General features: G+C 39.5%; 1 protein-coding gene across 4 annotated transcripts in view; it reads left to right on the top strand.

Moving 5' to 3' along the window:
* Positions 1 to 27,134, top strand: part of LOC101844032 (lysine-specific demethylase 4C) — a 164,967-nt gene extending 137,833 nt beyond the window's left edge. For 3 of the 4 annotated variants that reach the window (XM_040757297.1, XM_040757295.1, XM_040757298.1), the window contains 4 exons: positions 7,996 to 8,166; positions 14,181 to 14,300; positions 20,261 to 20,353; positions 25,654 to 27,134. In XM_040757297.1, coding sequence (XP_040613231.1) covers positions 7,996 to 8,166; positions 14,181 to 14,300; positions 20,261 to 20,353; positions 25,654 to 25,830 — 561 coding nt within the window. In that variant the 3' untranslated portion in view covers positions 25,831 to 27,134. Of the gene's footprint in view, positions 1 to 7,995; positions 8,167 to 14,180; positions 14,301 to 20,260; positions 20,354 to 22,970; positions 24,864 to 25,653 lie in introns of those variants that run through there. The other variant, XM_040757296.1, reaches the window with a different exon arrangement.
* Positions 27,135 to 27,491: the final 357 nt, after the last annotated feature.

The following is a 27,491-nucleotide window of genomic DNA, read 5'->3' as shown; positions in this document are numbered from 1 at the left end:
TCCCTGATGGCTAAGGATGTTGAGCACTTTCTTAAGTGTCTCTTGGCCATTTTAGCCTCCTCTACTGAGAATTCTCTATTTAGCTCTGTACCCCACCTTTCAAGTGGATCCTTTGGTGTTTTGGAGACTTGTTTCTTGAGTTCTTTGTAAATTTTGGAGATTAGCCCTCTGTCAGATGTAGGGTTAGTGAATATCTTTTCCCATTCTGTGGCCTGCCTTATTGTCTTTTTGATTGTGTCCTTTGCCTTACAGAAGCTTTTTAGTTTCAGAAGGTCCCATTTGTTAATTGTTGATCTCAGTGCCTGTGCCACTGGTGTTATGTTTAGGAAGTGGTCTCCTGTACCAACTTGTTGAAGAGTATCTCCCACTTTCTCTTCTAAAAGTTTCAGTGTGGCTGGATGTATGTTGAGATCTTTGATCCATTTGGACTTAAGTTTTGTACAAGGCGATAAACATGGATCTATCTGCAGTCTTTTGCATACCACTACCCAGTTATGCCAGCACCATTTGTTGAAGATGCTTTCTTTTTTCCACTGTACAGTTTTAGCTTCTTTGTCAAAAATCAGGTGTTCATAGGTGTGTGGGTTAAAATTAGGGCTTTCGATTCGGTTCCATTGGTCTACCTGCCTATTTTTGTGCCAATACCAAGCTGTTTTCAGGACTATAGCTCTATAATAGAGCTTGAAGTCAGGTATGGTGATGCCTCCTGAAGTTCCTTTATTGTATAGGGATGTTTTGGCTATCCTGGGCCTTTTGTTTTTCCATATAAAGTTGATTAATGTTCTTTCCAGGTCCTTGAAGAATTGTGATGGAATTTTGATAGGGATTGCATTGAATCTATAGACTGCTTTTGGCAAGATTGCCATTTTTATTATGTTGATCCTACCAATCCAAGAGCATGGGAGATCTTTCCATTTTCTGGTATCTTCTTTGATTTCTTTCTTCAAAGACACAAAGTTCTTGATATACAGGTCTTTCACTTCCTTGGTTAACATTATCCCCAGATATTTGATGCTGTTTTTGGCTATTGTAAAAGGTGATGTTTCTCTGATTTCTTTCTCAGTCACTTCATCATCTGTATATAATAGGGCCACTGATTTCTTTGAGTTTACCTTGTATCCTGCCACATTGCTGAAGGTATTTATCAGCTCTAGGAGTAACCTTGCGGAGTTTTTTGGGTCACTTATGTAAACTATCATATCATCTGCAAATAATGAAAGTTTGACTTCTTTTCCTATTTGTATCCCCTTTATCTCCTTTTGTTGTCTTATTGCTGTAGCTAGAACTTCAAGTACAATATTTAAGAGATATGGAGAGAGTGGACAGCCTTGTCTTGTTCCTGAGTTTAGAGGAATTGCTTTGAGTTTCTCTCCATTTAGTTTGATGTTAGCTGTTGGTTTACTGTATATTGCTTTTATTATATTCAGGTACGTTCCTGTTATCCCTGATCTCTCTAGGACCTTTATCATGAAGGGGTGCTGGATTTTGTCAAAGGCTTTTTCAGCATCTAGTGAGATGATCATGTGGTTTTTCTTTCGCAGATTGTTAATATGGTGGATTACATTGATAGATTTTCTAATGTTGAACCATCCCTGCATTCCTGGAATGAAGCCTACTTGATCATGGTGGATGATTTTTCTGATGTGTTCTTGAATCCGGTTTGCAAGTATTTTATTGAGTATTTTTGCATCAATGTTCATGAGGGAAATTGGTCTATAGTTCTCTTTCTTAGTTGTGTCTTTGTGTGGCTTGGGTATCAAGGTAATTGTAGCCTCGTAGAAAGAGTTTGGCAGTGAGCCTCCTGCTTCTATAGTGTGGAATACTTTGACGAGTATTGGAATGAGCTCTTCTTTGAATTTCTGGTAGAATTCTGCACTGAAGCCATCTGGGCCTGGGCTTTTTTTGTTTGGAGACTTTTGATGACTGCTTCTATTTCATTAGTGGTTATAGGTCTGTTTAGATTATTTATCTGTTCTTGATTTAGTTTTGGCAAGTGATATCTATCCAGGAATTGTTTGGACAGAGGTTTGTCTATTTTGTTGATTTTCTCAAAGAACCAACTCTTTGTTTCATTGATTCTTCTCAATGTTTTCCTGGTTTCTACTTGATTGATTTCAGCCCTCAATTTGATTATTTCCTGGCGTCTGCTCCTCCTGGGGGAGTTTGCTTCTTTTTGTTCTAGAACATTCAGCTGTGCTATTAATTCTCTAGTATGACTGTTCTCCAGTTTTTTCATGTGGGCACTTAGTGCTATAAACTTTCCCCTCAGCACTGCTTTCAAAGTGTCCCATAAGTTTGTGTATGTTGTGTCTTCATTCTCATTGAAATCAAGGAAGTCTTTAATTTCTTTTTTTATTTGTTCCTTTACCCAGGGATGGTGCAATTGTGCATTGTTCAATCTCCATGAGTTTGTAGGGTTTCTGCGATTTGTGTTATTGTTGAATTCTAATGTTAATGCATGGTGGTCTGATAAGATGCAGGGGTTATTCCAATTTTTTTGTATCTGTGGAGATTTGCTATGTTTCCTATTATGTGGTCAATTTTAGAGAAGGTTCCATGTGGTGCCGAGAAGAAGGTATATCCCTTTGTATTTGGGTGGAATGTTCTATAGATGTCTGTTAAACCCAGTTGGGTCATAACTTCTATTAATTCTTTTGTTTCTTTGTTAAGTTTCTGTCTGGAGGTCCTATCTAGCGGTGAAAGCGGAGTGTTGAAGTCTCCTACTATTAGTGTGTGAGATTTTATGTGCATTTTGAGCTTTAGTAATGTTTCTTTCACGAATGTAGGTGCCTTTGTATTTGGGGCGTAGATGTTTAAAATCGAGACTTCGTCTTGATGTATTTTTCCTTTGATGAATATGAAGTGCCCTTCTTCATCTCTTTTGATTGATTTTAATTTGAAGCCTAATTTGTTAAATATTAGGATTGCTACGCCCGCTTGTTTCTTGGGGCCGTTTGATTGGAAGATCTTTTCCCAGCCCTTTACTCTGAGATAACGTCTGTCTTTGGTGTTGAGATGTGTTTCTTGTATGCAGCAGAAGGAAGGGTTCTGTCTTCGTATCCATTCTGCTAGTCTGTGTCTTTTTATAGGTAAGTTGAGGCCATTGACATTGAGGGATATTAATGACCATTGATTGGTGATCCTTGTTTGCGCTTGATTTATTGTTAGTGAAGTTATTTTGTGTAGTTTCTCCTCCCTTTTTCTTTTAGTGTTTTGTAAAGTATGATTCTATATTGCCTGTGTCTTTGTGAATGTAGTTATCTTCCTTGGCTCTAGGTTTTCCTTCTAGCATTTTCTGTAGAGCTGGATTCATGGATACGTATTGTTTAAATCTGGCTTTGTCATGGAATATTTTGTTTTCTCCATCTATGGTAATTGAGAGCTTTGCTGGATATAGTAGTCTGGGCTGGCATCCTTGTTCCCTTAGCGTTTGTAGGACATCTGACCAGGATCTTCTGGCTTTCATCGTTTCCATTGAGAAGTCAGGTGTAATTCGGATAGGTCTGCCTTTATATGTTACTTGGCCTTTTTCTTTAGCTGCTCTTAATATTTTCTCTTTGCTCTGTAGGTTTGATGTTTTGATTATTATATGGCGAGGTGACTTCTTTTTCTGGTCGAGCCTATTTGGTGTTCTGTAAGATTCTTGTACTTTCATAGGCATATCTTTCTTTAGGTTAGGGACGTTTTCTTCTATGATTTTGTTGAATATGTTTTCTGTACCTTTAAGTTGAAGTTCTTCACCTTCTTCTATACCTATTATTCTCAGGTTTGGCTTCTTCACGGTGTCCCATATTTCCTGAATATTTTGTGTTAAGGATTTGTTGGTTTTGAGATTTTCTTTTGTTGACGATGCTATGTCCTCTAATGAGTCTTCAACTCCTGAGATTCTCTCTTCTATCTCTTGTATTCTATTGGTGATGCTTGCATCTGTAATTCCAGACCGTTTACCGAGCTTTTCTATTTCCAGCATCCCTTCATTCTGTGTTTTCTTTATCGTTTCTATTTCAGCTTTCAATCCTTCAACTGTTTGAGCTGTTTCCTTAATTTTCTTGGTTGTTTTTTCTTGGTGCTCTTTAGATTCTTTGAGAGATTTGTTTATTTCTTGAATTTTTTCCCCCATTTCATGGATTTTTTTGTTTGTTTTTTCTTCTATTTCTTTAAGGGATTTCCTCGTTTCTTCTTTGAGGCTCTCCATCATCTTCATGAAATAATTTTTAAGGTCTGTCTCCTCTTCTTCATCTATGTAGTGCTTTTCAGGTCTTGCTGGTGTTGGATCCCTGGATTCTGGTGGGGTCATGTTGGTGTTTCTATTGCTGAGTGATCTCTTATTCTGTCTTCTTCCCATCTCTTCTTCCAGTGGGTGCTGGTGGGGGCTTTCTGTCTCCACTGGTCTCCTTCCTTACTGCAGCTGAAGCTGAAGCTGGCCTCGCTGGGGTTGGGGTCTTGGAGGGGCTGATCTCTTTTCTGAAGCTGGGCTCGCTGGGTTGGGGTCTTGGAGGGGCTGATCTCTTTCCTGTGTGGGCGGCTCTTCTGAAGCTGGGCTCGCTGGGTTGGAGTCTTGGAGGGGCTGATCTCTTTCCTGTGTGGGCGGCTCTTCTGGAAGCCGGGAGCGGCCCCAAAGATGGAGGGGGATGGGTGATGGGCGGGTGGTCCCAGCCAGAGACCCAATCTCACCTGAAGCTGGGCTCGCTGGGTTGGGGTCTTGGAGGGGCTGATCTCTTTCCTGTGTGGGAGGCTCTTCTAGAAGCCGGGAGCGGCCCCGAAGATGGGGGGGATGGGTGATGGGCGGGTGGCCCCAGCCGGGGACCCAATCTCACCTGAAGCTGGGCTCGCTGGGTTGGGGTCTTGGAGGGGCCTGTGTGGGCGGTTCTTCTGGAAGCCGGGAGCGGCCCCGAAGATGGAGGGGGATGGGTGATGGGCGGGTGGTCCCAGCCAGAGACCCAATCTCACCTGAAGCTGGGCTCGCTGGGTTGGGGTCTTGGACGAAAATGTATTTTTTATACACAGTATATTCTGACCCCAGTTTTCCCTCCCTCACTCATCCTCTCCCAGATCTTCCCTACTATTCCCATTCATCCAACTCAACACCTTTTTTTCTCTGTCTTAGAAATCAAAACACACACACTCATACACACACTCAGAGGATTAAAAACAGAAAAAGCGTAAGAAACATGCACACACACAGACACAAGAACAAAACCTATAAGAAGGCATAATATACAAGCAAAAGACCAGTTACATCAAAATTGCCCAATCAAAGCAATATGAGATGAAAAGGATCTATAGAATATCATTACGTTCATTTTGTATTGATCATATACTGCTGGCAATGGAGCCTGCCCTTCAGTGTAGCATATACCAAATGAGACTCCAGTGAGGAAACCAAGTGTGGGGGTGTTGTTGTTTGGTTGGTTGGTTTTGTTGTTGTTTTATATGGTTGTCCACTGGAGCTAACTTCTTGGTTAAGGGTAGGAGTTCATATCCACTTGCCCCTGTGAGCCCCGGGATCCATTTTCACCAGATGGCATACCTCCTAAAGTTTCAATAATCTCCCAATATTGTGCCACCAGCCAACTAAGGACCACATTTTATGCACAGGTGCCCATTCAAACCATATTATTTGGGCCAGCAATTCATCACTTTTATGTTGACTCTTCTTCAGGTAGTGAACCTAAATTAGTTTGCCAAAGGATATGAAAATGTCCATTCTGGAATTGTCCCTTATTGTAACATACCTACCTCCTCCTTCCCTCACGAGCTTTTTTTTAATGTTAATTGCTGAGAGTTATTGGGAACAATAATATTTGAGAGTGAATTACATAGCTACTTAAGTATGAGTCTTTATGAAGACTAAGGTCTTCATTGAAGTGTGTACATTTACAGCTGGGTCGTGCTCTTGGTGTTACTCTGAAGAGTGAAGAACAGGTATAGTCGTGAATACCAAAACTTTGGTGAGGCTGTTTTTTGTGTAGCCACAAACCCGAGAAAAATAGGTATTTTATTGAAAAGGAAAAGATGTATTAGGAATCAGAAATGATTATTAAAGCAACATAAGGTATTTTTGTATTGTGTCACATGTGTGCTAAACATGAGATGAATGTAGATTATCTTCTACTTTATATAGAGTATATCATTCTACTTTATAAACACATCATTCACCCTCTCATATCCTTCCTATATTGTATATGCTGAGCAAAACAGAAAATGTTGAGGATGGGCTTTCCTTGGTAGGTAATTTTGTCTCATTTTGCTTGATTATACACTAATAGGTTGTTTAAAGATTTGAGAATTTTTTCAGGACTATTGTATTTTGTGTTTTCATAATTAGTAGAAACTACAGACAAGTAAATTCAGTAGTATGTAATTAAAATCCCTATGGGTCATCTATTAGGAATACTTACTTGCATGGTTCTTCTATTTCATGCTGAGCTGCCTTATGTACCTGTGGTCAGTTACTAAGTTATGTTGGTTTCTAGGTTATTGATGTAGTCACTTATTTTCTGAAATCCAAACTTGTGTTTGCTCATATGTCAGAGGCCTGGAACACAAAATCCATCAATCCCTGAGCTGGGGTCATAATCAGGCCGCAAAAGCCGAGGAATTCAAGCCACCCTGGAAAGCTTCACGACTCTCTCCCTTAGAAATTCTAAAAATACCTGTACCCTTTCCAGTTCCTCGGTGCTTCTCACCATAGAGGCAGCCACTCTCCTGGATTTTTCTGTGCCAATAAATGTCTTGAGTGAGGTTTCTTGGGCAGTGACATTTTTGCCAGAGTGAAGGCCACCTGTAACAACTTTCACCTTAGGTGGAGTAGAGCAGAAGTACAACACTTTCACTGGGGAAACATTCCCCTAACAAAGCAGAATTGTCACACTCCAGTCTAAAGACCTACAGTAAAAACAGTAGTGCCCAAGGCTTCTTGAGCATAATGCTTTGAATTAATGTATTCTTGGTTCAGACTCAGATTATGTAACTAGCTAAAGAAATTGGGTTATACTTTGATTTAACATCTAAAGTAGCATTGAGACACATGCAAAATTTATGTGCTTTTAGATGAAATATCATGAGAAGGAATATAGGATTATGGACAAGACTTTGTAGTCATGGGGAAATATTACATAGATGGTCTTTTTAAAAGCAGAAGAAATTTATCTTTCTAAAGTATCATTACCATAAAAAAAAAGATGGCCGTAGAAGTGAGGTTAAATGAGCTAAAATGGATGTGCCAGATAAAGAGAACTGCAGTAGAGAATGGATTCTGTCGTTCAGAGTTTCAGAAAGGGGGTAGGAAACCACCAAGGTCATTATGAAGTCAGCTGACCAAGTTGAGGCCAGGTGGCAGATTATAATGTCTTGTTAGTGTTCAACTTCTTGATTACTGTCTGGAGCTGTGATTATATAAAGGAATAGCTCATTGTTAGAAAATAAACATTGAAGTATTCAGATGATAAATACCATGATATAGATGGATTTAAAATAGCTTAAGGAAACCTTAGGGGATTGAGATGCAAAGCGTACCAGTACCAAGATTCCCAAAGATAAACCATGAGGCAGAATTACGTACACCTAAAACATAATCTGTATCCTTCTACTTCACACATGCACCAAATATTCAGACAATAAAGCACATCCTAAGATATTAGTAATCAGTGGCTGGCCAATAGTAGATCTTGACACCTGTCAAAGATATATAATTTATTATTTACTAATTGTATTATCAAAATTTATAATTATTTTCTTAATACTAAATTTCAAAAACTTGTGTCTTGCCAGGGGTGGTGGCTCATGCCTTTAATCCCAGCACAGGCAGGCAGAGGTAGGTGGAGCAAGTGCCAGTGCATCCAGGACTACACAGAGAAACCCTGTCTTGCCCTCCCCACCACCAAAAAACAAAACAAAACAAACAAAAAAAGATCTCAACAAGATTGGTTATTGTTTCCCAAATAAATACTTCCTGTTCTTTTTCATTTCTGTCACTTCCTTCCTGTCTTACAGAAGTCCAAAGCTTGTGAGAAAGCCCTCTCTGTGGGTCAGACAGTCATCACAAAGCATCGGAACACTCGGTACTACAGCTGTAGAGTGACAGATGTGACATCTCAAACCTTCTATGAGGTCATGTTTGATGATGGCTCCTTTAGCAGAGACACTTTTCCTGAGGATATTGTGGTAAGTGGGTTTTCTCTGAGTGCCTGATCCCTCCGAAATGTTTGTAACCAGTGATAATTTGACATTTGTTATTCTGTGTATTACACAAAGAGATTGGGTTTATTTTTCCAATTGTTTTGAGAAATTTTATGTAACCAAGAAACATAAGATGCACTCTTTGCCTTTTTTGTGTGCTGCTACAGAAACATACCCAAGACTAGGTAATTTATAAAGAACAGAAATTCATTTGAGTTGTGAAAAAGCAAGGCAGTCCAAGTTCTGACATTTGATCTGATGGGTACCTTCTTTCTGAACTCTCGCGTGGCATAGGGCAAGATGGCAATTTTCTCTGGAACTTACACAGGGCATGGGTCCCATTTACCAAACAACAGCCTTCATGGGCATACTCGCCTGTAAATCTTTTTCTGACTTTTGGGGAGATAGATAACTTTATAAAGCTCAGTCTGATCTAAAACTTACTGTGTAGCTCAGGCTGTTATCTAACTGGGAATGGTCTTCCTGCTCCACTCACTCTCACACATAATGACTGGGATTATAGTGTGAACCACTATTGCCTGGCCTGGTAATGTCCTGAAGTCCAGTTCAGCAGGTCAGAGAAACTGAAGAGATGTGGAGTCGGTGCTGCTGCGCATATACACATGCACACACGCACACAGGAGACTTATCTGAAGGGACAAGGCTTGATTCTTTTTCTCTCTCTCTCTTTGGTTTTCTCTGTAGATTTGGAGCCTGTCCTAGAACTAGCTCTTGTAGACCAGGCTGGCCTCGAACTCAGAGATCTGCCTGCCTCTGCCTCCTGAGTGCTGGGATTAAAGGTGTGCAACACCACTGCCCAGCTCTTTGTTTTTCTCTTCTGATTATTTTTCTCTTATCCCTTTTATACCACCTAAGACAACAATTTCTATACAAGAAAATATTACCTCACAACTACAAGTCACATATTTTCCAAAAACAAATTAAAATCTTTACACAAGAGGAAATCACATTATGATCATGTTACATGTTTCCCTTAGAAGCTCATACATAGTTAAACATTTGTATTAATTTTCCCACTATAAAATCTTTACCTACAAGTAATGAGTCTTTTTTTATTGATAAACAAATTTTAAGTAAGCCAAGTAAGTATATTTCATCAGCCAGTTCCTTGTGTACTGGCAGGTAACTGTGGTTTCAGTGTAAGAAATTCCTAGCCTATTTCTACCATACAAAACCTTAAACGAGTGGTCTAGCTCTAACCATCTACTTTTCTGTTCCTTTACACACAATAAGGTCATTTCCTTTCCTGTTACAACTTTATTTTTTTTCAAGGTGCATATTGAAACCCATGATTAATTCTGTAAATTACATGACCAAGAAACTCAGGTATAACCTTGGATGTAGGGACATAATTGCTTTTTTTTTTTTTTTTATCAACTGCCTGTTTTCCCCCAGGCAGAGTTCATGGGTTGGTAATACATGAAGCTTCCTTGTTTACATTTCCTACCTTCAGCAAATCTCACATCTAGCAAAGACAGGAGTAACTTCTTATCTTATTTCTGGATTTTTGTGTCTCTCGTTGGAGCAGTTGACAGAATTTACAACATTTCCCTAATCATCTTCACTGTCTTAATCACCTGTGTCTTTTAGGTTGACTCCGAAAGTTCAATTAAATCTTTCATCCAAGTAAGCATCATTGATGTTATAAAAATTATCTTGATTATGAACTGCAAGTAAATTACCCATTAAGGACTGTAATTTACTCAAGAAACAATCACAATATGCTAGATAGAGTGTGATTCAAAAAAAAGATTTATGTTTGTATTTTATGTATATAGGTGTTTTGTCTGTGTGTACATCTGCACACCAGAAAACAGTATTAGATCCCGTGGGACTACAGTTATAGATGGCTGTGAGTCACCATGTGGTTGCTGGGAATTGAACTCAGGTCCTCTGGAAGAGCAGCCAGTGCTCTGAACTGCTGAGCTATTCCTTCAGCCCCAGGGAGTCTTTCACATAGTAATCACAGCCTGCCGAGTACAGTAGGAACATGAGCATGTTAGCAGCAAGTAGGAGAAAGCACAGCAGAAGCACGGGAATCCTGAGACCTCCCCATCCCCACCTCAGCCTTTGCTTCTCCAGGGCGCACCCATTAGAACTTTGCTACTTGGTGGGTGGGTGGTATTCCATAGCTCTTTGCTGACTGTAGCTCTTACAACATGGCCACCAACAGTAATGTGTTTAACTTACTAGTTATTTCCCTTTGGAGCAACAAAAGTCACACAGGAAAAGGACTTATGGTATTTAGTCAGCTTGAACTCGCAAGCTCGTTCAGGGAAGCTGGTAAATGTGTACAGTTTAGTGACTATGGCTGTGTTTGGGATTCACATAAACGGGAGTCTTTACATGAAGATGATTGCCAGAGAAGAAGCTGGCAAATCTGACAGGCAGTACTTCTGTCATTCCTTCTCCTGGACTTCATTTTGGGGCTCAAGCCTTGCATGTACCGTTTCTGCTTCTGATTCTCTGTGGACATGTTACTTCAATTTGTATTTGGAAAGAAGCTTCTTAACTTTAATAATAATTATTATTATCACACATTTTTGTATGGTAATAAATTAAACATAACCTTGTGAGATCGCTCGTGAATATGTTCAGAATTCGGATCTCTATGGTGATGAAACACTGATTCAGTCAGCTTTGTTATGCTTACATCTCTGTATTGCTAACTGGGATGGGGAATGTGTCCCAGCAAGTAAAGGCATTTGCTGCCAAGCCCAATGAACTAAGTTCTGACCAGTGTGATGGAAGGAACTAACCCTAACCATAACCATAAACTAACCTAACCTAAACCAACCTAACCCTAACCTAACCTAACCCTAACCTAACCTAATCTAACCCTAACTTAACCCTAACCTGACTCCACATTCACACCATGGCGTGCACTTGTTCCTCTGACCTCAGTGAGCTAACATACATGTGCGTGCCCTCGCACGCGCGCGCACACACACACACACAGAGTAAATAAATAACATGTAACTTAAAATATTTTTAAAAGAATGGCATGAATGGAAATAAAGTGTCCTTTTATCTCTGGCACCCCCTGGATCTTCTACGGTTTCTGCCACTAATTGCAGCTCTGCAGTTACTCGCCAACTTCTGGCAACTGCTGTGCCCAACTTTTACATCCTGACAGATGCCCGTGACACCAATGTGGTTTCCTAACTAAATCTCTATCTTTCTATCTTATTTTCTTTTTATTTATTAGATTTATTCATTTATTTCCCCTCCATGCTCTCCTCCCATTCTCTACCTCCATTTCCCCTATGCCACCCCCACTCCATCCACTTTCCGTGCCCCCTCCCCCCAATCCACTCCTCAGCCTCTGTTCAGAAAGGAGCAGGCCTCCCGTGGTGTCAACAAAGCATGGCATATCAAGTTAAAGTAGGAGCATGTACCTCCTCCTGTATTTACACAGGGCAAGGCAACCCCGCATGAAGAACAAGTTCCCAAAAGCCAGCCAGGGTGTCAGGAACAGGCCCTGCTCCCACTGCTAGGAGTCCCACAAGAAGACTGAACAACACAACTGTCACACATACGTAGAGGACCTAGGCTGGTCCCATGCAGGCTCCCTAGCTGTTGGTCCTGAGTCTCCGAATTCCTATGGACCCAAGTCAGTTGTTTCTGTGGGTTCCTTAGTGATGACCCTGACCCCCCTGGCTTGTACAATCCTTCCTTTCTCTCAACCAAGCTTAGCTGTGGATCTCTGCATCAGTCACTGGATGAAGGCTTCCCCAATAACAGTTGAGGTAGTCACCACTCTAATCACAGGAAATGATTCAGGCCATCTACCTACCGTTGCTAGGAGTCTCAGCTGGGGTCATCACTATAGATTTGTGGAACTCTCCCTTGCATCAGGTTTCTACCTGACTCCTAAATGCTCCCCACATCATGACTCTACCCTTCCATCCCCTTCCCAGGGAAATCACTGTGTGTGTTACCTAGCCTCCCTGAATCTGTGGATTGTAGCATGGGTATTCTTTACTTTACAACTAATATCTACTTTTGAATGAATACATACCATGTTTCTTTCCGTGCCTGGATTACCTCGTTTTTTTCTAGTTCCCTCCATTTGCCTTCAAATTTCCCGATGTCATTGTTTTTAACAGCTGAGTAATACTGGGGAGGCATTCATCAGATGAGTTGTCTTCAGATACACACCTCCTCACTAAATGAAATTTATCTTCGCTTTGGGTAGTTATATCAAGTTGCTTTGTTTGATAAACTTATTCCCAAGCAACATTTGAGGCTTACAGCTTCTGAACATTCTTGCCTGCCCCATAATCTTAGTCCTATCCCTAATAACTATTCTAGTAGATGTTCAGTCATATCTTAGTGTGACTTTAATCTATATTTGTGACTAGTGATTTGAGTGTTTTTTTCAAGTGCTTACTCTCCAATCATATATGTCTTCTTTGCTGAAAAGCTTATTAAAATTTACTGCTTGTGGGTGTTTACCCTTCTTTTCAGTTGATATATTCCTTCCCTCTAGTATCTTTTGTAAGCTTTCTTAGTAGCCAAAGCTTGCTTTAATTTGCTTTTAGCATGAAAAGTTTTTATTTTTTCCTTTTATCTCCAACAATGAAAATCTGGGCCTTTCATACTGCCAATCCTAACCTGACTATGAAGTGACCATTTCTTTTTAAGGTAGAACTTTTATTAATAATAAAAGGATATATATGGTATGTTTCAAGTCATAAACAACCAAATTTATTATGTGTGCTTTTCCTTTAAACCACACATTTTTAGGCATCACTAATAGGTTGACTTGTCAAATAGGCATTTCTATCAGATTGATAAACTCTCTAAGAGTCTTTATTTACTATTTGACTCCTTTTGGCTGAAGTTAGCTTTCAGAGTGAACACCCTGGGGAGTTACTCTCAATTTTCTTAGGAGTGAGTGACATGGAACAAAATACCAAAGAGAAAGTTTTAATACCGTTGGTGGGCCATTAGGAACATCTGTGGAAACAGTGACACGCACACCTAATGGGATGTACCAGCAGGAGCACTCGTTTTAGAACACACAGTTCTTTCGAGGCAGCTGAGGCAAGACATAGCCCATCTGCTCCACCTGGTGTGCTCTCCACCCCTTGCCTTTCCTCTGCTGTCTGAATCAGTCTTTTCTCTTCTTACTGACTTTGAGGTCCTTCGCTCTGGGTATTTTTCAAGACATAACTGGCATTCAGCTTCATTTGGGACAGAGGAGCTCCTTGGAGACTCAGTTTTGTTGTTAGTAAAATAGAGATAGTAATTTGTCTCTTCATATGGTCTCAGCATGAGTCGGAAGAGGTAGTCAATGTCATCCTACCGGCATCTGAGTGTCTATTGGCATTTGATAGAGATAGTTTATTTCTTTACTGGTGTGACTACTGGTAGATCAACCACACTCTAGGGCAACCTCCACACTCAACACAAATTTAGGCAACACAATTTTGATTCCATGGATGTAAAAGAAAGAAAGAGGTCTCTCTGTTGAATGAGTAGGAAGGTAGAGATGGATCCAGAAAGATTTGAGAATGTGGGTGAAAATGCTTTAAAAAAACACATTGCATGAAATTCTCAAAGAATGCCTAAAAATTACTTTAAAAATATGTCTACTTCAAAGAGTAATTATAAAGGTCAAATTGTATCTAGGCTAAGGCACCATGGTAATTGCAAAACGCTACCAAAATGTTAGATGTTATAAATCACTAGCCGGTCTCTTCCTCAGATAAAATACTATGAGCTTGTGCCTGGATAATTCTCTGTCGAATAGCAAACATAAAGTTCTGTGTGTTATTCTGCTTGCCTTATGAGGCTCCTTTGCAACTTTATGGTGTAAGCTAAATCTTTAAGTGCTCCCTTGCTTGGTACCCCATCCCTGAACAACCAAGCAAGATAATAATCCATAAAACATGGGGACAATTAATTATTCCTTTTAATTGTCAAGAGTTCATCATTTGCCAACTGTAAAATACTTTTCATTAATCTCACAGAGCAGAAACTGTTTGAAACTGGGCCCTCCTGCTGAGGGAGAAGTCATCCAAGTCAAATGGCCCGATGGTAAACTCTATGGGGCGAAGTATCTTGGATCAAATGTTGCCTACATGTATCAGGTGGGTACTGCTTTCTCTGTGATGCTCAGTGAGATTGTCAGGAGATACAAGGGAAAGAGTGTGCTGTGGATAAAAAAAAAATCTTTTATTTTATGAAGGAGAAAACTTGAATTTCTAACAGTCCAGGTTTCAACTTAGAATTTAGTTGCCTATTTGGAAAGCGTAGCATTTGGTATGGTTCAACTACTAGATAAATAGGTTGTGCTTCCATCATCAGAGTTATCTTAAGCCAGTACATGGAGCTTAGCATGTTATAACTCAGCAGTAGAGTGCTTACCTTATATGTGCAAAACCCTGTATTTTATGTCCATCAGTATAGTAATTTTAAAAATAAGTAAATTAAATAAAATAAGATGTAACATTCATTTACCACTATTACATATTACTTTATATTACTTTGTGTTAGCTCTGTGATGAGTGTCCAACTAGCACCCTGTGACTTGATTTGTGCACCCTTGGCACAGGTGTCCAAAGGAGCTTACAGTTGTTGTCTGCTCAATTGTAAAAACATAGTGTGGACTGGGGGCTTACAGGTTAAGAGCACTGGTTATTCTTCCAGAGGTCCAGAGGTACTGAATTCAATTCCCAGCAACCACTTGGTGGCTCACAACCATCTAATGAGATCTGGTGCCCTCTTCTATCATGCAGACATATATGCTGCCAGAACACTGTATACATAATAAATAAATCTTTTTTTAAAAAATGGTAGTTTAGGAAAAAACTGAAATTATTTTGTCCCTACCAAAAATAAAGATGAGTTAAACTCACAACTTGGGTAGCACATGTGCATTCAGATTCCTTAGAGAACTTTAAAACTGAACATTATTTTTAGAAGCAACAGATTTTGATAATACCATGTCACAGATCAACATTCTATTCTAAATGGTAATATAAAAACTTGGAAAAAATCATAAAAGATTCAAACCTGGAAAAACAGCTTAAGATTAGTAAGACACCAGTTTGAGTAAAGAAGAAAATTAACAGCAAGATAAGAGATACCATAATAGAGGGAGCCATTATAGGTTTAAAGAGAAATCTGGCACTAGGGAAATATCCAGAGATCTACAAGAGTGACCCTATCCAATAATCTAAGCAATAGTGGAGAGGCTACCTTAAATGCCCTTCCCCTATAATGAGAATGATGACTACCTTAAATGCCACCCTAGAACCTTCATCCAGTAGCTGATGGAAGCAGAAGCAGAGATCTACAGCTAAACACTGCGCCAAACTTCTGGAGAGGGAGGAGTGATGAGCAAAGGGGTCAAGACCATTCTGGGGAAACCCATAGAAACAACTGACCTGAGCAAGTAGGAGCTCAGGGATGCCAGTTTGACAGCTGGGGAACCAGTATAGGACCGAACCAGGCCCCCTGATCGTGGATGTCAGTTGGGAGTTCTGGGCAATCTATGGGGCTTCTGACAGTGGAACAGTACTTATCCTTAGTGCGTGAATGGGCTTTGGCATCCCATTCCCCACGGAGGGGTCCTCTCTCAGTCTAGATACAGGGAAGAGGGCCTTAGTCCTGCCCTAAATGATGTGACAGACTTTGACACCCCCCCCATGGGAGGCCTCACCTTCCCTGGGAAGTAGGACTGGTGGAGGGGGTGAGGAGGTATGGAAGGACTGGAGGGAGAGGGAACTGAGATTGATATGATGTAAAATAAGATTGTTTTTAATTTAAATAAAAAAAGAAGAAAGTTAACTGATAAGGGGCAAGGTTTCAATAGAGGAGTACAGTGCCAATACAGAGTACCAGGAACTAAGCACAGTGTAATTAAAAGGTGCTCAAAGAAGTTTAGAAACCATGGAAGGATTTTTTTTCCATGATCTAGGAGTTGGTGTCCTGGCTAGTTTTTGTAAAGTTGACAATAGCTAGACTTGTCTGGGAAGAGGATCCTCTATTGAGACAGTGCTTCCACAAAAATGACCTATAAGCAAGGCTATGGCACATTTTCTTAATGATTGATGTGAGGGCCCAGCGCATCGTGGGTGTGCTGATCCTGGACAGATAGTCCTGAGTTGTATAAGAAACAGACTGAGGAACCAGTATATAGTGATACTCCAATACTCCAGAGTCTCTGTTTCAGTTCCTGCCTCAAGGTTCCTGACCTGACTTCCCTGTGGTGTGGAAGTGAAATGAAACCTCCTTCCCAAGTTGTTTTGTATACTGTGTTTTCATCTTAGCAAAGAAACCTAAAGCTAGCAAGTGGAGGACTTGTGCAGAAAATTGTCATTTTCAATTCTTCTACAAATGTATTTTTAGGATTATATGTGATGGTATAAATGTATCAGGTTGTTCACAATTAAGCAAACCCCGCAAGTGGGCTGGATACTACAGGAGATTCCTAGAGAAAAGCATTAATATTTCATCAAAACAAAATGTCACATTTAATAAGAGGAAGGATGAAGCTATTTAGCAAAGCTGATTGCTACATAAAAGTATCACATTTAAAATTCAGAAATCTCTTTGTTTGCCCAACAACATAAAACTATGGACATGCACGCACACACACACACACACACTTGTTGAAAGCTAAAGCTCTTATTAAAAGTACCTCTTTAAGTTCAAGAAGTATAAAGTTCCTCATTAAACCACGTGGCCTTCTGAGATCACTTTGTGCTTTCTCTCTTTCACCTTTACCACTGAATAATGTCCATTAAGATGTATACAAACAAATACTGGAACATAATGCAGAATATACTAAATCTGTATGTATTTGTGTATCTGTGAATGTATGTTTATATGTGTATATTTGTGTATGTATATGTGTGTGTATACTTACCTCTCTGTGGGTTTGTATGCCTCTAGATTTTTGTCTGTGGTGTGTGTGTGTATGTATATTTGTCTTTTGTGTGTTTCTGTGTGTGTATATATTTATGTCTGTATGTCTCTGTGTGTTTATGTCTGTGTACATATATATATCTGTATATTTGTATACATTTGTGTCTGTGTCTCTTGTATGTATGTCTGTTTACATATATATTTGTGTATGTATGTGTCTGTGTTTATGTGTATGTACGTTTGTAGATGTATTTTGCCCCCCCATAATAGTCCTGTAAAGTAGATTTTATTGATTTCCAGTCTATTAATAAGGAGAGGTGAAGACTGGGGGAACAATTTTGCTTCTGAGGGAAAAACATATTCATTCATTTCATATTTTATATAGGGGTATACATCTGGTAAAAAGAAATCAGAAATTACTCTTGTCTCCATCCTAATAAGAGGAAACAGATGTCCAACTCTCAGTGAAGTTTTGCCTCTGGATACTTGAGACCTGGGCACATTAGGATAGTCAACTACACTATTCACATTGTTTTACAAAACTGTCTTTTTCACTTAGAATTTTCAAATTATTTAAGACAAAAGAAAGTAGTCACAAGTAGTAGTTATAGCTATGTTCTCAAATATGTAAATGAGAACATGCCTTTCTTAATTTAATCCTATCTAAGGTAACCATTTATAAAGGCCAGGAAATACCCTATTTTCCTTCTCAGCCTTTCATGCAGTAGCAGCAGAATTGTTTTGTGACCACAGCCTGATTCCACCCTGTTGTACAGCTTCAGTTACCTTAGTGGTACAGAGGTATAAATTTAACACTAAAAATGAAAACAAAAACATGTTTAATCTGTGCCTCCATCTCTGATGTGTTTATAGCATAGAACCACTGCATAATGTGATTCATCTTTTTACTTTGGAAGTCCCACTGTATTTTATTAAAAGTGAAAAATACAGAAAATCAGAAAAACTGGAGGTTCTAAATTCTAATCAAATGTCTACTTATCCCACCAAGATCATGTACATTTCTCTAAATCTCCTAAATTCTTAAAAAATAAAGTTACAGAATTATTTGCTGCCATTTCTATAACATAGCCATTTCTATAACATAAGAAAAGAGCTGTAAACATTTTTTCTTTTAAACGATACTATGTTGCTGGGCATTGGTGGCCCATGCCTTTAATCCCAGCACTCAGGAGGCAGAGGCAGGCGGATCTCTGTGAGTTTGAGGCCAGCCTGGTCTACAGAGCAAGTTCCAGGACAACTTCCAAAACAATATGGAGAAACCCTGTCTTGAAAAAACAAACAAACAAAAAAAGGATGCTGTGTTTTTGCATACTGGTGAGATTCACATGCTATCCAGTTGGCTGTGGAAACTGGCTGGTACGGATGCTGTTACTGATTCCCTCCCAATACCGTGGAATGACTATCCTGAAGTATATAGAAACTTAGTCACTGCCACTGCCTAGATGAGCAATCCCTAGAGAACACAAGAAGCCAGTAAACTTGGCCCAGTTCCCCCTGCAGATGCAAATATTCTCAGACAGACTGACTTTACAAGATAAAAAGTTAAATCAGCTGGGATTTGGGAAGAACACACTGACAAATTGTCTTAATACTTCTGTTTCAGAACCTTATTAGACATAAGTACATAGTTGTCTTTTATTTCATGGGATTGCTAAATCTTCAGGTTTTTTTTTCCTGTTAAATATAGTCATTTCTCCCAAATAGTAGAGAGGCTCTTAAGCTGAAGGGAACAAAAGCTCACCATGAAGATGTACGTGAAACAGAAAGAATGAAAGTAAGACAGACAGACAGAAAGAGAAAAGAACTAGTTGAGGATACATCTATTCTAGCAGATGCACAAAGGGCAACATTAAAATTAGCTACTATGACACCTCACAAGTTGACAACACGTCAAGATCAAAACCATAGATAATAGTTAGCTGAAATGCTAGAAAAAATTTCAGGGTCCCATTTGTTGGGTTTTTTAGACAGCTCTGGGTGTCCTGGAACTCACTTTGTAGACCAGGCTGCTCTTGAATGCACAGAGATCTGCTTGCCTCTGCCTCCCAAGTGCTGGGATTAAATGAAGCATGCACTACTGCCTCCACTACGCAGCTCTCATTATACCATTTTGTGAAAATATGCCAATACACTTTACTCTTAATTTTCCCCTATCCCTGACTTCACTTTGCTTTAAAATAATAATGTCCAGTTGCACCCATTCTCCTAGAAATGCTATAATATTATTTTCTTTATAGTGAATGAATTCCTCTGTGTTTACAACATTTTCTTTGTTTGCTGATATTTAGTGTGGTTCCATTTCCTCACTATTTTGAATAGTACACTAATAAACATAGATGTGCAAGTATCTATGTGGTATGTTAACTTAGTCTTTCAGAGATACATCCAGAAATGGAATATGTAGACCATATAGTAGTTCTGTTTTTAGTTCTGGAAGGAGCCCTTATATTGATTTCCACAGTGGCTGTACCAGTTTCAAGTTCTACCAACAGTTCATAAGCTTCTTCCTTTCCCATGTCCTCACCAGCATTTATTGTTCTTTGTTTGCTTGATAATAACCATTTTTACCAAAACAAGAATCTCAGAGCATTTTTAATTTCCTTGGCATCCTCAATATATTGAACAATTTTTCAAGTATTTATTGAGCACTTATATTTTTTCTGAGGATAGTGGATTCACTTTAGTAGCATATTTACTGACTAGATGATTTGGGGGTGCTTTTTGGTTGAGTTTGATTCTTATTTGTTGTTTAATTTTTGTAGTTCTTTGTAGACTATCACTGTTCTGGTGGTAATTTCTGTTCAAACAATATGGTACTGACAAAACACGGCCCATTTTAATACTGGATTTGCCCCTTCTCTGAGAAATCATCTGAGCAGCCCTCATTTTTCTTGTTTGGTTTTGGGGGGGGGGGGGAATAAAGATTTCATAGCTCATATCTGTCCTGTTCAACAGTCATGACTGTTCTCAACCAGCTTTGTTCTTAGTTGGATAAGAGAAATTGCTCTTCTAACTTCTCTGACTTTAGCAGGTTTTGTATTTGCTCTGTTATAGTCCTTTACACTTTTTTTTTTTGGCATAGTTAACTGGAACTCTTCAGATATGATTGCTACTCTTTTGGTTTTGCTACATATCACAATGTCTTATGTTTCTTTAGGTTGAATTTGAAGATGGATCCCAGATAGCCATGAAGAGGGAAGACATATACACTTTAGATGAAGAGTTACCCAAGAGGGTAAAGGCCCGTTTTGTAAGTGCTAATGACAGTGCTACTTACCAACCTCCACCCCCACCCCTACCCCAGTGAAGTCCTCATCCTTTCTGCTTTCCCAGTTCCAGAAGAAAACAACCTTGGGCTTTTTGGTAGTTTTGAAGAAAGCCAAACTAATTTTTCCTTTGTTGTAACCTGACCAATGCAAGTCTCAACTTGGATAGAAAGAAGAAAACTAGTGTGTACATTACTTTTCTTCTGATGAGATCAAAAGATAGCTTCTTATGTTAAAAATTTTTTGACACACGATAATGGTTATTAAATCTGTCCTTTATATAAAACTCTGGAGACAAATAGAAAACTAAGGTATTCATTCTTGCTAGTGGGAGCTACTTTAAAAGGAAGTATTGAGCAGTAGAAAATGTTGTCTTGTAACCGTATATATTGTTCTTTGGTTTGTGTTCTTGTTTTTGTTTTTCCAAGACAGGTTTTTCTCTGTGTAGTTTTGCAGCCTGTACTAGAACTAGCCCTTGTAGACCAGGCTGGTCTCGAACTCACAGAGATCCACCTGCCTCTGCCTCTTGAGTGCCAGGATTCAAGGTGTGTGTCACCGCTGCCACCACCCAGCCAACCTTATGTATTGTTGAAGTTCTTTGCCACACACTCGCTGATGTTTGTGTCTACAGTCTTACTTTCATAACACATAACAAAGCCAGAATATTAGTAGTGGGAATACTAACAGGTATAATACACACAAACATATATTTATTTTTTCGAGTCCAGTACATGTCTCTAAATAATTAAATATGTAGGTTTCATACTATTGTATTATTACGTATTTAGCAGAGCCTAAAATGAAGTGTATTTTGCTCATTTAGAATCTTATCTGTAACCTCTCTGAAATGATAAATTGCAAACAGAGAAGTTAATTTTCTTCATAAATTTATCTCTTATACATTCATTATGTCCTCTTACAGTAACAGACTTATGATAGATTATTTATATAGTTATTTTGGAAACCCAAAGGCTTCAAGTGGTAAATTGAATATTCAGTTCTTTTGTTGGGTGAGATCATAATGGCAGGGAACCTACAACAGGTGTGTACAATTCCCTCTCTGCTGCACATCCAGGAAAAGGACTTTTAAAAGTTAAGAGATAAGACAGTTTTGATACTGCTGTTTATCCAATAGGATATGAGATACTCAGGAGACCTGGACAAAGTTTGAGAACATTTTAATTAAAAAAAAAAAAAGAACAGATTAGCCACCAGATAATAACTGTGAGCAAAGAGAATATTAAATGCACCTACTGTAGATACAAATTTTCCAAAGCCTGGATAACTTTCAGTTTGTTGTTGTTGTCTAGCTTTTATTAGACCATAAAGATTTGGGTAGGATTAGAGTAGGAAACATTCTGAAAGTCTTTTGGTTTTCTGATGTATGTATAGCTGCTGTGCTCACTGCCAAATTGATTTCACATTCATGGTTCTTTTTTTTTTTTTTGGTTTTTCGAGACAGGGTTTCTCTGTGGCTTTGGAGGCTGTCCTGAAACTCACTCTGTAGACCAGGCTGGCCTCGAACTCACAGAGACCCGCCTGCCTCTGCCTCCCGAGTGCTGGGATTAAAGGCGTGCGCCACCAACGCCCGGCTCACATTCGTGGTTCTTAAAAATTCCCTTTTTCCTAGAGATAAACATAATCTGTTTATTCCATGGTTGATAGGGTCTTGATTCCATGATGCCTTCTTTGTTATTTTTATTTGAACAAGGCTCCTGGGTGTCATTTTGTGCTGTGTGTTCTCAATACTTCTCCCCGCCCCTGTGTTTTTGTTTTGTTTTGAAACAGATCCCATATGTAAGCCAGACTGACCTTTAACATAAGGTCAATGCTATCTTTGAATTCCTGGTTCTTCTCATGCTCCCTCCCATGTGCTAGGATTATTAACATGTGGCACATACCTGACTTCTGAGAACATTTTAACTTAAAACAAAAACCAATCAGGTAAAATGCACTGAATGCAGTCCAGTATTCCCTGCATCTGAGCCCAGTAGGAAAGAAATAACAGGGGCTATAGCCCTTTCTACTTTTGTTGTTTCTGGATCAAAGACTGCTACACCCTTCCGTCAGTAACCTGCCTTTCCCTCAGGTGGGTATCTAGTGCTCTGGTCATTAGGTTGTCTCCCAAGAACTGATAGAAGATACTTTATGGTTAGAGATTTTTTTTGTTGTTTTTTTTTTTTTGTTTGGTTGGTTTGGTTTGAGGAAGATTGATGAGCAGCCCTTATTATTGAGAGTTTACTTTTTAGTGAATTTGCCTCCCTCAAATTCTTCTGACTTGGGGAGAAATGTTTTAAGAGAGTCAGCTAAGTACCTAATGACAGTGTTGGGTTCTTTTATACTGTCTTCAGAAACAGCCCATTACCTTTTATTGTCTCATAGAGTAACCATAGTAACCATGGCATAATTAACTAGAGCTCCTGGTAAATTGACTTTGCCGTTCTGTTTAAGAGGCTGACTTTTGCTGTTCCTGCACAGTGGCACTACTTTCATAGATGTTTTATTTCCTCCTTTGAACATTAACACTTAGAAAAGTGAAATATAAATCAGAGGAAGTGCTTTCCAAGAGTTAACTGAAACAGTGTTTTCTCCCTCTGACAGACAAACCAACCAGTTCACAACTTGGAAATTTCCTTCCCAAGTGAAATATGGTACTTTCTCAGGAATCCAAAGGATAGCCAGGCACTCTGCATAATTGCCTCATGAGCAGAAAAATATACACAGCTGCCAACTGGAACCATTTCCAATTTCCAAGTTTCCTTGTGTCTGCTCCCTTGTTTTTTTCTTCTTGTTTTGTTTTTATTTTTTGTTGTTGTTTTTTTTTCCACGATGGATCATGAGTTTTCAACTCCTAAGAGTCTGTCTGTTTTGTTACCAACCTGAGATACGCTATATGCTGCTATCATTGTAAGTCATACACCTAATTTAAAGCAGTGGAGAACGTATTCTGCAAAACAGAAAGTTAGGAACTGAAATGGGTGTTTTAGGGTTGACACTAGCTTTGGTCTTTAACTGAGTATCTCAGCAATAGCCTGCCCTTCTCACTAAACACTCACTGAGCAGTAGCTGAGTTCCACACCTGTTACTTAGTGTTGATTTGTAGTTCTAATACTCTTTACCTTAAGGAACACCTGATGGGAAGAACATTGCCTATCCCTGCATTTATGTTCAGGGCTCACAGGAACCTCCAGCTTTCCTATGGAAGGCGAATTATCCCAGAGAGAAAACATGAGATGCAGTACCAGTGAAATGAGGCTCAGAATGTAAAATTTAATCTTCTCAGAGAAGGAAATAGAATTTGCTTGGTTGTAAATGTCTGGCCTTGGAAATGTACAGATCATCTTGAGAGCAGGTAAAAGGCGAAAAGATTATAGGCAGGTACATATAGCCCTCTGTAATCATTTAACTAGAATATTCTTAAAGAGCTTTTTTCCTAGTGATTTAATGGGAGACAGATTGGGACTGCTACATTTATTACAGTGGTCCAAAAAGAGAAATGGGGACCCTGCATGCGGGACAATGACTGCTTCGGATCTATGACCTCCTGTCAGGGTGTGGATCATAGGGAATCCACAGTACCATTCAGTTTTGACAGTTGACTGGAAAGATGAGCATGGTATTGGCATTTAGGAAATTAGGGCAATGATCGCAAGTCTTTGAGTTCTGTTTTATACAGGTTAATTTGGAGAGCATCTGAAGTAGACAGTTTGATGTGCCTACTGGGCAGGGTCCTTGCAGATTTTGATGCAAGGGATATAAGCCAGAGTGAGAAATGCAGTCATCATCTTTGGAGTAAGTGTAGGTATTGAAGTCAACACTGGACCAGAGGCCCCAGTTGAACAGATAGTTAAGACAGTGAAGCTCTGAAACATCAAAACGGAGCAAACAGGTAGCCAGTGGAGTAGTTAAGCAACAGAAAACTGCTGTAGGAATTAGAAACTAAGGGTTTAACCACATTAGCTTCAAGGAAGTAGGGAGAGGGCAAAGGGACAAAGAATAAATTCAGGCCCCGCCCAAGGTAGCAAGAAGGACTGAAGAGTACTGTGTGGAGTGTCCCTGTCCCCAGCAGTGCAGGCGGGGAGTCAGGCTTAGGTCTGGCGGTGAAAGCTGCTTGGATCTGTTCACTTGATGACACAGAGTCTTTCTCTTGTCCCACAGTGGAAGGTGCTGTGGAGAGGCAGCTGATGCCTGAAGCCAGGTGGTCCTGCACGCCTCTCTGAGGGAGGCGGGTGGCCCTGTGTTAGCATCCCCTTCAGATGTCTGTGGAGAACTTTAGTTAGATCCCAGGGGTGGTTCATTTTGACCTCAAGAGGTGAGAAGAAACACAGGGAGGGCCATCCTCTGAATTAAAAATTCGTTAAAGAAGCAAGTGGCTTGTTGCAGTGTGGGGAATGGTGTGATACTTTTGCTTAACTCTGGTTTCACAGATGTCCTATTAGAAGGTGATGTTCATTGCTAGTTCTAGCTGCTTTAATAAAGATTTTACTTATTTTTGAGCTAAAAAAAAATGTGTTGATCCCCCCCCCAGTCAAATGTTTGGGTGGAAGCCAAGTGAAGATGGACACTAGGAAACTGTTGACATAAGACCTGCAATTTCCATTCTAAAAGTAATGACAGATTACTTTGGAACTATCTTGCTTGGTCATTACTCAACTTCAGTATAACCAAAATTCCATATTATAACATGGAACCAAAAAAAGCAATAGACAAGTTTAAAATGCATTAATAAGTACATATAAGAGAGGTATGTAACAAGATGGGGGAAGCTTTGCTGTAGGCCCAAGATGCTACCTGATGACTTAGTTAGCTTTTGGGTTCATGGCATCTAGTGGTCTACTAAGTTAATAGATTCCCTAAGGTTTCTATCTGTGAGTCAGAAGATGTGGGCAGTATATGTCTGTTCTGAAAGGATAAAAGTAGTGATTAGCTTTTAGGGTCTGCAGCATTCCAATCTTTCCACAGTAATTACTCAAATTCTAATCAGTCAGTTCCTGGAGACCTAGCTTCTCTTAGGAGTTTTCATATACAGCAGACTCAACATGAGACTTTAATTTTGATTTTGTTTAGGGAAGTACCTTGAGGGTAGAAAAATTATGACTAAATGGAGCCACATATGTCTGCCACGTGGCCTGTAGTGAGAACTACCTGTTGAGGAAGAAGAAAAATCTATGAGTAGGTTTCTTCTACCCTGTGACAGATCCCAGCCTCTGTCCCTACCTCAGCTGACAGAACGAGATCTATGTCTAATGTTTCTGTACTCACTAATGTACCCTTCTCCATTTAGTCCACAGCCTCTGATATGCGATTCGAAGACACATTTTATGGGGCAGATGTAATCCAAGGGGAGAGAAAGAGGCAAAGAGTGCTGAGCTCCAGGCTCAAGAACGAGTATGTGGATGACCCTGTGTATCGTACTTTCCTGAAGAGTACTTTTCAGAAGAAGTGTCAGAAGAGACAGTAGTTGATACCTGCTGCAGCTCAGCCAGAAAGAGGGAAGGCACAGGGGAAGTCTTGGTGTGTGCACTGGGGCAGGTGGTGGGTTCTTCTCTGGCATTGGTAACTAACAGAGAAGGCTTCCAGAGTTTGGTTACCAAACAACCAGGAAGACATTGGTTCTGCAGTCTGATCACTCCCTCAGTCATTTATTTGACCCCAAAGAATATTCATTCCTAAGTGAAAGGAGATAGTAGTGAATGGCCCACTATATAGAACTCGTGCCAGAGAAGAGGGGTAACCTCTCTGTGGCTCAGGTCCCTCCTCAGGGAACATGGAGGCTCCTCTCCCCCAACTCCTTTTGGTGGAAGCCTCACCACCCAAAAGAAAGGGTGATAATTTATGTATTTTCCACAGTCAGGGAAAGAGTCTTACTCACATTTGTTTTAAGTGGCAGTTTTTATAAAACATTTTTAAAACACAAATGGTATGAATGGTAATGGAATTTACCTATGTGCTATCTGTATTCCCTTGTATAGGACTTTTCCATTTTTTTTATATTATTACTTTTGATTGTGTCTGAAAACTGAGTTGGCCTTTGTAGGAGGAAAATTTGTGCTCTTGAAGAGGAATTCATATGAAGTCTATGGGAATTTTATATATTTACAGAGGAAAAATCTGGGTATGATATTTTAAACACTTCACAATTCCTGTTCTGAACAGATATTTATAAAAATATATATTTCTTTCATTATGTGTTTGTAAAAATTAGGATTTAAATAAATATACTTAAAGCATAGTTTTGAACTAATATAATATGAATTTTCTTTGCAAGACAGCCTGGAAATGTACTAGTATTTAAAAATTAAAATCTGTTTTCTCCTGCCCTGTCTTCTGTCTTGGCTTATTTCTTCATGTTTAAACCAGTAGATAAATGAGCTTTGGGGCACTGGTGGCACTACATGCTCCTCATCTCAGCACTTGAGAGTCATCTGTCAGTTTCCTCTAGATTGAAGCCCCATCCCCCAGGATGGAGGGGGCTGCTCATGGAAATCCAAAGGTAAACAGAAAGGCACATGTCTGAAACCAGAAGCTGGGAATATTCTCAGAGGCCCCTTATCAGCTTCATAGGTAAAAAGCCTGTTGGCAAGGAAACATTGACCAACCAAGATTCAAAGGAGAGCATCTTAGGGTTATCTGCCTGTAATCTGTACAGAGAGCTCCAGGACTGCAGCTTTTATCATACAGCTGTTTTTGAGACATCCCTCTACCTGATAAGTATCTCCTCACTCACACTCCTTACAAACCTCAATAAAAACTCATTGGTTTGCATTAGTCTGTCATGAGTTTCCTTTCTGGGATAAATAGGTATGTATGATATCTGCATGTATGTATGTATATTGTGTGTATGTGTGTGTGTGTATACTATGGGGATGGGGATGGTGTGTGTGCCTGTTCCACCTTCCTGGGAACACAACAAGCTGAAGCAGGATGGTTTTGAGTTCAAGTCCAGTCTATGTTATGGAAAAAAGGTCCATCTCAAAAAAAATGCAAAATGGGTATTGTGGCAGTGGTTGTTCGAAGTGAAATAGTCTTCCTCAGAAGGATAAGATTTAAGTAAGCTCCCTGAACTCAGGTCACCAATAATGCTAAGGTATTCTCAATACACTAATTCTTGGTGGAAAGTGT

Source organism: Mesocricetus auratus, unplaced genomic scaffold (genome assembly GCF_017639785.1).
Source record: "Mesocricetus auratus isolate SY011 unplaced genomic scaffold, BCM_Maur_2.0 Super-Scaffold_100014, whole genome shotgun sequence".
NCBI classification, from domain to species: Eukaryota; Metazoa; Chordata; class Mammalia; order Rodentia; family Cricetidae; genus Mesocricetus; species Mesocricetus auratus.
This window is presented reverse-complemented; position numbering and strand designations above follow the sequence as displayed.